The sequence below is a fragment of the Mercurialis annua genome, linkage group LG7 (genome assembly GCF_937616625.2).
Source record: "Mercurialis annua linkage group LG7, ddMerAnnu1.2, whole genome shotgun sequence".
In the NCBI taxonomy this organism is placed as follows: Eukaryota; Viridiplantae; Streptophyta; class Magnoliopsida; order Malpighiales; family Euphorbiaceae; genus Mercurialis; species Mercurialis annua.
In genome coordinates this window covers 5,045,392-5,056,308 of record NC_065576.1, presented here as the reverse complement: position 1 = coordinate 5,056,308, position 10,917 = coordinate 5,045,392, and the positions used below count along the sequence as shown (strand labels likewise).

The window sequence follows — 10,917 nt, the reverse complement described above, 5'->3', positions numbered from 1 at the left end:
ATGACTATAAAACCTTTATTTAGTAGTAAACTGAAAATGATTATTCAGTAAATTTGTATGTCCACCCTCCTTCCCCCCCCCCCCATCCGTGCTTTTATATATAGTATAGATATGCTCTAATCTTGCAAAATATTTTTGTTTTTGTTTTTGTTTTTATAAAAATACACTTACTTTTTTAATGTACCAATAATCTATCAAAAATGTATTTTGTCAATAGAAAAAATTAGAATGTATTTTTATAAATATTTAACAAAAAATAAATATTTTTATAAAAAAAATTGTCAAAAGCATTCTCTTTGAAATATACTTCCTTTTAAAAAAATTAAATTTTTTGTCTTGAAATTTTAATATTTTTTATATCAAGTCAAAAAAAATCTTTCTTTAAACCGAATTAAAATTTTAAGGACTTCAATTTTCCAAATGAACATGATTGTTTGTTTCAATTGATTTTTTGTCTGATTTCATTATTTTGGTTCTATTTGAATTGAAACTTAACTAAAAATATTGATATGCAAAACTGAATTGAACTAAATATTAATTTAAAACATCAAGTCAAACTGAAACATAAAAGCTTTATTTTTTAGAAAAATCAAACCATATTGCAATTTAAGGATTTGAATTTTCAAAACTGAACTAGACTCGTTGATTCGATCAGATTGTTGTTTGTTTTGGTTGGATTTTTTTGGTCGGCCTAGTTATTTTGGTTTGGTTTATTTTATAATTCAATCAACAATATTTATGTCCAACATTAAACTGAACTAAAAAATTGATTTTTATAACATCAAACATAATTAAAATTGGTTTGTTTTTTGGTTCAATTATTTTGGTTTTCCTTATATTAAAGTGAAAAACTTATGTCCAAAACCGAACTAAATTTAAAAAATAATTTATATAGCAAAACAAACTGGATCAAATTTTTTTATTTTATACCCAGACTTAACCAAAAACAATTCAAAAAGAAACCGAACCAATAGTTTAAAGATTTAAATTTTCCATACACACCCGAACCTGTCGACCCCATCAAATTTTTGGTTCGGTTATCTCAGTCAATTTATATTAGAATTTAAGTAAAAAAAAAAATTCACAATTTAATCTAATTGAAAATCAATTCTTTTATAATATCAAACCACTGGTTTTAATTAGCTCCAACAAACTAACAGGTTCCAACCCTAATTTTAGTCAAAACTAGTTTGTTCCCCACAAATTTTTCTCATGAGGTGCTCGAAACCTTCTCACAAATACATATAAAATGTGTTGTTTACTCTTTTATAATATATGATGCACTATAAAGATGAAATTTTTTTTTGTGGTGTTTTTTTCCTCACTTCTCATACTTAACGCAATGAGTGGAGTTTTTATTTTATATAGTGGTTAGAATATATTGAAATTCTAGTTGCTCGTTCTTTTTGTCTAGTATAAAGGCATCTTCAACTCAACTCTAAAAATGAATTGGGTCCCACCATTTGGAGTTAACCAACTCCAACTTAACTGTAAAATTCATTTTTTAGAGTTTTTGAATAGTAAACTCTACATGTAGAGTTTCACAATTTACAACTCTATAAGAATTATTTTGTACTTTTTCAAGTTTACAAATTACTAATTTAACCCATTGATTTTAATTTACACAATTATGTCCTATTATATTCAAATATTATAAATTTAAATCTTTATTATTATATTTTTATATGACTTCTAAATAAAATTATAAATATTAAAACACTGCATATATTATAAATTAATAATATATAAAATTAACAAAAACATATTTTAATAAATAATACAAATAATTATATAAATAAAAACAACAACAACAACAATAATAATAATAATAATAATAATAATAATAATATCAGTATTAATAAAAATAACAACAATAAAAAAAATAACAATCAATAATTTAATTTTTGTGTGAACCACTTCCACCTCCGGTAACATTAGCATAATATTCACCAAAAGAATGGGGAACGGAAAATTATTATCGAGATTGTTGGGCTCTTTTTTAAAATTTGTGTTTGTTCACTTTCAATATGAGCATGAATTTTCGGATTATTAACAGCGTTCAAGTCACTCTCAATGGGAGTGATTTGTTAATTTTGCTAATTTTGAGAATTAGTAGATAATTATATTTTTATTATTATTGTTTTTTATTATTATTTTTTTGTGTTAATTTTTGTATTATTATTGTATCTTTTGTATTATTTTTATGTAATGTTTAGTATGTGTGTTATTTAATTATAATTTTTAATTTACATATTGAAACTATTAATATTTTATTCAATTTTATTTACTAGAATATGTATTATTATATGATAAAAATATTTATTTAAATTTTATTGTTTTACTATTGATAAAAATATATATGTTTTATTTTTAGGATGAATATGTAAAAAAAATTAATTTAAGTTAAGTTGTTAAAATGATAAAATAGTGTTGTTTTAAAATATTTTTTTAGAGTTAGAGATAGAATTTGTGGTTGAATCTTTTTTTATCTAAAATTAGAGATAAAATTTGTACTTGGAAAAAAACTTACTCTATTTCTGAAAAAATAGAATTATAGAGTAGGTTGGAGGTGGCCTAAACGTGCAAGATGGCAAATTAAGAGTCTAATACATACTGACGAACTAATAGAACCGTTTAGCTAATTTTGTTTGTTTTTTGCAAAGCCTGATTCGTTCATGCACTAATAGAACACCTATGAATTCTGATTTTCCCGTTGTCGTTTTTTTTATTTTTCTTTTGTGTGCAGGTGAGTGATATATTTTCGTTTTCTTCCATGGAGGACATATATTTTAAGGATATTTCTTCAAAAATATATTAACCACTAGCTTTAACCCGTGCGTTGCACGTTTTTTGTTTAATATTATTTGAGTGTGATAAGCTTAAAATCTATATATAATTATTTTTATATTCTAATTATAAAAAGTAATAAAAATAAAAATAAATATATAATAAAGAAAAATACATATTGTAAATACTATTTATGTATCTAAAAAAGGATATAGAAAAAGTAAATTATATTATTAAAAATCAACTCTAATTATATTACTAAAAATCAACATATATCTCTTATTTCTAACAATTAATAATAGGCACATACATATACAACCTTCATTTCATAAACTATAATGACAGTTTCATAAATAATCATCATAAAAATATTATAATAAAATGGTAGCAAATAATTATGAACTTAAGAAAAAAGTAATGAAAATGATTTTCATCATATACTATTGATTGATTAACGTATTTCAATTTTATAAAAAATAATGTATTTCAATGAAACTAACATTTTTCAGATTTTTAATTGTTTTTCAACCTTTGTCATTTTTTATTGTTTTTGCTTTATTCTATTTTTAAAACAAACAACTTGTTTCTCTTTTATGTTAAATATATTTCCTTTTTTACACAAATTGATCCACCAGTTACATGTACCATGCCAAACTAATTTCATGGTAAATTGAAAAACAGTTATCAAGTACAAATTTAAATTATCAATTATTGCCATACTTGATTATAATAATTAATTTCAAGAGATATTTATATTTTATAAATAATTATATCTTTTATATGTTATTTTCTTACTTTTTAATTTATTACTTACTACATACAATTTTTTTCATCCTTATATATTTATTATAACAAACAATATTACATGTGATTAAAGATTAAATCTAAGTTTATAATGTTTTTATTATATAATTATGAAAATAATTAAAAATATAAAAATTAAAAAACGATTAATATGTATCTTCGTCAAAATCTTAACAAATCTAATACATATATGATTCTATCGACATAGTAAAAAGAATGATGCTCCACTAATAATCTCTTGCCTAATTTATGTCATAAAAGGTCCTTCACATTACTTTCAATAGCTTCATTTGCATTTTGTCTTGCTTCCTCATACATAATCTGCAACATTATAAATTTTCTTGATCAATAATTTTTAAATGAAGAAAATCTAGAAAAAGAGTTTAAGTATTTTCGTTCCTAGTAAGTCATTTTATTTTTTATTTTTTCAATAAAGATGCAAATATAAAAATATTGAAACTACTTTACCAAATAACTTACCTTGTCAAGAAAATAAAATAGCCGTTTGCTCTTATCAAAACAATGTCATTCATATAAAATATGAAGCCCTTGTATAATATTCAAATGCTTTGACTTTTTATCTTCACTTAACTTCTTGTCTTATAACATAATACAATCTGAGTTTTCTCCCCCAATCGAAAAGAGGACGCGAAGGTTTAATATAGATGAAAAAGATGATTTGAAAATGTTTTAGAAGCAAAGTCTATATATACAGATTTGGTGAGAACCATTGATTAGTCATTAATATTATTATAATTTCGTTTCAATTGTCTAAGTTAAATATGATTTAAGAGAAGCTTAGGAGTTTTTTTAATATTAATGTTAATATGTTGGTATTTTGGTAACGTTTGCAATTAGTTAAGGAAATTATTAAGCTTACTATAATTTGCTTGCAGTTTTGTAATGTTTATGTTAACAAAATAAAATATTAAATGACAAACAATTTCCATTTTCCATCAATACTTCTATTTGCTTTAGATTATTTCGATATTTGTTTTAAGTGTGGATTTGGTTCCAATGAAATCCACACCTTCCTAAAAATTATAGTAAGCTTTATTGGCATATTTATCAAATAGGGTAGTCATGCAAAAATTACGAAATTAAGTTACCAATTCAATTCTTATAAATTTAATTACCATTAATGTGATTGATAGTTGATTGCCATTTGGCATAGTAAAATGTAGAGAATTAATATGATGATTAAAATAAAGAAAAGAAAAAAAGTATATTTATGGAAATTATGTAAACACTCTATATTTAAATGTTACGTGTCAATCAATGGAAAACATATTCTGCTTTATATATATATATATATATCATATTAGATTGTTATGGAGTGCCATTTGACATTCAAAAGAAAAAAATAAAAATAATTAATAATCAATTTAGTTTGTTATTGTCGCTTTTCGGATTTTGGAGTCAAATCCTGATAATAACACTATTATATCAAGTAAAAACTAAAATATAATAGAAAAATCAAGATAAATAGAAAATAAAAATAAAAAATGGTAATGACATAACAATAATTTTTAGAATCACCTTGTACCTAATTAGCCAAATATATTTACATGAATGAATAAAAGTGCTCCTGCAATAGTAAATAAAGATATTTAAAAATATATTTTAATAAAATCAAATTAAAAAGATTCTAAATAACCAGACGGATAAGAATAAGAATACTAAAAAAATATTTAAAAAGAGAGAGCAAAAGAATTCCAACCTTAATAAATAAAATATCTCAAATAATCATTGGTAGTAAAATAATTTCCATGAGCAAAACATAGAGTTTGTTTTGTGGCGGATCATATCTTCTTCTTAAGGGTTTTATAGAAGATTACTGGCAATGATAGTTATTGGCTTTTGGTGGGGGCATAAACCAATTTCAGATTAAACATTTAATCTCTTTTCAGTTTATGATAATAAATTTGATTTGAAGAGTAAATGAGAAGGTTACTTTTTTGAATTTTAAATTGTCAATTACTCCTATAATTAACCCAATCAGTGCCTTATTACTAAAAATAAAATAAAAAGTCATTAATCATTATGTTTACAGTTTCATTTTATGAATAATTTAGCAAAGCGCTAATATTAAATAGAAGGATTTAAAGATTAAAAATTACACCACTTGCACTATTGAATCTTGGAAACATTTGACCCAAAATTGTCACTGAATTAAAATTTTGGTTTCAGATTTTTTAGTGAAGTTATTTCTAAAAAAAATAAAATAAAAAATGATAAATTAATATTTCAAAATCTAATGCATTTAGTGTTATAATTTTGTTACCTTTACCATTGTAATGCTAGATGGGAAATATTAGAAGGTTGTTTAATTTATTGAATCCATATATTGAAATGTTTCTCTAAAAAATTATTTTATTTAATTTCTCAATTATACTAAAATTGGATGTATTGTCTTTGTAAAAGGAAGTTATTTACAAAGGAAAGTTATATTAGGTACATTTATAGTATAAAATTGAACTAATTAATTAGCTTTCTTAGAAAAATATAATCAAAAATTTAAGAGTAAACATGACAATTAAGGAGTCAAATACGTTTTTGTTTAGGAAAGTTATAATCATAAATGTTAAATGGTAATAAAAATATTGAAGAAAAAAGAAAAATAGAATATTAATTAGAGAATGCCACATGTCAATCAAAGGGAGAAAATGTCCTGCTTTATATATATATAGTAGATATGATTATTGAAACGGCTTTCAAGGTTTAGCTCAGTCTTAATGCAAATAACCAAGTGATAACAAAATTTTGTTTAGCTAAATAAAGTATACCATTCACAAACACTTGATGGAAATACTAATGGGCATTTTGTTATCATCAAAGTTAGGACCTTTAACCAACAACTTTAATACCATGGAAAAATTAGGCCATCCAACAAATAATAAAATTTGAATTCAATCGGCACAAAATCTAATAAGTTTTGCTAGACATCACTGATCTCTAATTCTAAATAATTATACTATTCTCTACTTATTTAATATGGAATTATCTCCGGCAAAGTAAAGTACTTCAAATGTACAAGTAGAACCTTTTTAGGTATCCACATTTTCACTTGTACAATGCAATGCAGAAGTATTACAAGCTTAATCCATTTCCTTCGAGTTATCTCAGGCTACTTCCCTTGTTTAAAAATGAGAGATGATAGGCTCGAACTCCATCCAAACATTATCGATGGTTCATGCTTTTTCGGTAGGACAGAAGCCAGACCTATCCCCATGCCGAGACTGGGTGCAATCTCCTGCTTAGCACTAGATTTCACAGACCTGGAAATGAAGCCACCAGAACAGAAATTTCATCAATAATCGTTCAACCAAAGTTTCTAAAAAAACGGTCTAAAGAAATTGGCCACGTACTATGACATCAGTGCATCAGCCTAAATATTTAATTAGTGATAGCCACGCATCTTTTCAAAACCAAAATTGACCATATACTATGACATTTAGCCATGCAGTCCTCTTCAATACCATTTGCTAAATGCTGTCGCGCGTTTAGAACCTTCCTACACCAATTTGGTGGTAGTGTAGTGGTACTCCACTATGGCTGGTTTTACACTATAAATCTATGAATCATGAACGCCTACCGCCTACGGGTGCTATGTACAGAATACGACCAACACTGATCCCACTAACCCTGCTTCTCACAAGCTGACTGTTGATGCACTTCATTATCAAACAGATACATCAACTAATAAGTGATTGCCAATGTGCTTGTTCTCAAAATTAAACCACCTAGTTATACGATTGGGGACAAGATACTCTCCGTTCGTTGACTGAACGGTATGAATCTATTTAGATTAATCCAACCAACAATCTAGAGTTCTTTCGAATAATCTGATCAAACAATTTATTTAGCTTCATTTCCACATAAAAAGTAATTTTCTATTATCCAAAACAAAACAAAAAGGAGCAAAAAATCAATAGACGAACAATACGCTTATAGTTAAGAGAGTAAAATGTAAGTACTAAATCTCCAAGTTATAAAACGAAAACCAGCCTTGTTGCTAAACACGAAATCAAATAATCGAGACTTGAAATGTTCTTTCCGTTATGCTACAGAGAAAATTAGGGTTTCACCTAATGTCTAAAAGGGCATCATATAGCACAAAAGTGCACAAGAATCAGAACATGAGAAACCTTTCCTTTAAACTCTATGCAAAGATTGTATAATAAACTTTACATAAAAGGGATACACCAATATTTGAGACAATTATACAATTTCAACCAATTTTCCAGTCAAAACCTCCTAAATTCTTAACTCTTAAAACTTGTAAATTTGTGAAAATAACTTAGTACATCAAACTAAAACAATCAAATAATCCCAATGAATCACTGAGTAATTAGTTTGAAAACAAAATAGACATACATACCCATGTTCGAAAGCAAAAGTGGACATTCCTTGGCGCTGCTTGTGCTTAGGGTTAGAAGTACAAATCACATAAACGCGTCCTCTTCTTTTAACAACCTGACAGAAGTCGCACATCTTCTTCACTGATGATCGCACCTTCATTGCTACTGCGATAACAGCAACACCAACGATCAATACATTAACAAGAAGAACGAAAATTACAGATTACTCCAATCAAATTAAAACATTTAATCACTTAAAACAATACAGATTACTCCAATACAAACTTAAAACATTTAATCACTAACTATCTTGCAGACAATATCTTCAGTAGAATGGCATTGCAAGGGAGACTATTTCTGTACTTTGATGCCAGATGATATCCTTTTATACTAAGTAGTGCTTCTATTTCTAATAATCAGGGGATTCCCCGTCATACTTGAGCTTTATTTTGCCCATATGTTTAGTTCTTCACTTGTTGATTAGACGAATCAAGAGCAGTTCTTAGACACCAATTCTCCAAGAAGCTCACATAAATAAACAACAATTTTAAATATCATACAAGTTTTTTAAAACGTCAAAACTGACAATAAATTATTGCTGAAACTGAACTATTTGTATAAGAGAAAGAAGATTAAATCAATTATAGCAGAAATGGATAATAAGAGTTCTAATTTAGTAGCTCTGATCTCATAGATGCAAAGTTAAAACATCCAACTAAATAATCTGTGAATTTCAATTAGAACAAAGACTCCTAAATCATGGCTAGAGTATCCAATAAAATAATTAGAACTAAACATAAACTTTAAACCCTCATAATACAGTAACATAAAGAAACCCAAACAAAAATCATTTACCTTCGGGAAGCAGAGCAGTCGACGTTGGAGCAACAGTGGCGGTCGTCGGATCTGCAACGTTGAAACAGCAGAGCAGCCCGTCTTCTTGTACCAAAACGAAGGAGCTGCAACGTTGAGACGAAGTGAAGAGATTAGATTAGATTGAGCGTTGGAGTCTTGGAGTTGATTAGATCAGGAGTGTGCAAAAACTGAACCGCACCGAAAATCGAACTGAAAATGCCGGTTTGGTTTTAAAATTTAGATTTTTTATACATTTCGGTTCGGTTCGGTTTTAAGTTTTAAAAAACCAAAAACCAGAAAAAATCGAAATATCTATTTTTTTTAAATACTATTAAATTTTTTTAAAAATAATATTATTTTACTTTATATTTAATTATTAAAATATATGAAACATTACAATATGACTTTAATTTAATTTTTAAAAATAGTTTACTTAACTTTTTTATTTAATTTTGATTGTTTATAAGTAAATGTTTTTTAAAAAATATTAATTTTTTATTTTGGTAAAACCGAAAAAACGAACCGAATTAAACCGAATTTTTCCTCAAATTTCGGTTCGGTTTTTGATTTCTTAAAAAACTGAACGGTTTTGATAATTTCACTTCCGAACCGCACCGTAATATCGAATGCACATCCCTAGATTAGAGTTACTAGAGATGGTGGTTTGGATTTTAAAGGGATTAATAAACTTCTGATGTCTGAACTTTTAAAGAATGACAATATAGTGTCTTAACAAAAATTTATATTAATATAGTGTCTGAACTTGTTAAATAATTACAAATTGGTTGTTCCAGCCGGTTTCGTTAGCAGGTAAAAATGCAGGTTAGTCACTTATTCACAAACTACTAATCGAGTTGTTTGTGAATATAAACTAGCCGAACACCAATGTGTTCATGTTCGGCTCGTTTAAATTAACGAACATAAAATCAGGTTCGAGCTCGGTTCGTTTAACATACGAACGAACACGAACCAAACTCTTATCGAGCAGAACACCGAACTGCTCGAGAACGGCTCAATTCATTTACAACCCTAATTGCCGTCCTCCTCTATCCCTTCTCAAGATTGCTCCTGGTAAATTTATTGTATTTTATTGTGTGAGCTGCATCCATTCAGATTTGGTTGTTTAGTTCTGTATCCTTAACTTTGATTTACAAGCACCTGAGGATTAATTAAATTGCTCTGCCACTGTTCAAACAAACCTCTTTATATTCAGCAAATGTTTTAAAAGTTTTTGATTCGTCTATGGTTTATATTTAGCAAATGTTAAATAGTTTTTCTTCCAAATCAGCCACAAAACCGAAGCATAACTTGTGGAAAATAAAAGTATTTGTGCCTATGGTTCTGTTAGTGCAAGTAGTGATTACTTACTTGCATCATGGCTTGAATTAATTCTTCGTATTATGTCTCAACAAAAACAATTTTTGAAAATAAGCTAATAAATATTTCTCAATCCGCTAGTTTAAACTTTTGGATCTGAGGATCTAACATGGCAACCAATTACATTGTCTGTCCGTTACAAACTTGCGTCCGGCACTCCCTTCTTACCATGCTTTTTTAAAGCAAATTGGATAATAGTTATAGAATTGCATCTGATAACGAATAATTTTCGGTTCCTCCGTAGAATCTTATAATTGGGTCTTAGCAGAAAAACATGAGTTTTGATAACTATGTAATTTCTATAGAATTGTATCTGATAAACATGAGTTTTGAGGCTTTGTGTGCTGACCATGAAATAGACTTGCATGTGTTGGTCTTCTTTCTTTATTTTTCTTTTCTCAATCTCATGGCCTTAAAGCCTATAACATTATACCGACATTGCTAATATGAACTGCTAAATATCTGACTGAACGCTGGAAACAAGCTAATTTATTCACTAAAATCTGAACAATAGACTTGTTTTACACTAATATGAGGACCTAATACTCTCTTGTGCTTGAATTTTGATTTTGGTTTAGAAGTCTCAATAATGGACCCCTTATCTCATTCCTTTTTCATGTTGATCTCTATCTTTTTATGCATCTCCTTGTCCCCGTATAGGCGTTAAGGCCATGTTTTTTATGGGACTTGAATGGTTCAACCTAGGGGTGAGCTCGGTTTGGTTCGGTTCGGT

At 27.3% G+C, this 10,917-nt stretch overlaps 1 protein-coding gene across 1 annotated transcript; it reads right to left on the bottom strand.

Annotated features, from left to right (window-relative positions):
* Positions 1-6,468: 6,468 nt before the first annotated feature.
* Positions 6,469-8,966, bottom strand: LOC126655088 (uncharacterized). Its single transcript, XM_050349087.2, has 3 exons — positions 8,808-8,966; positions 7,973-8,117; positions 6,469-6,869 (listed from the first exon to the last, which is right to left on the bottom strand). The coding sequence occupies exons 2-3, from the start codon at positions 8,110-8,112 to the stop codon at positions 6,719-6,721; spliced, it is 291 nt and encodes a 96-aa protein (XP_050205044.1). The 5' UTR covers positions 8,113-8,117; positions 8,808-8,966; the 3' UTR covers positions 6,469-6,718.
* Positions 8,967-10,917: the final 1,951 nt, after the last annotated feature.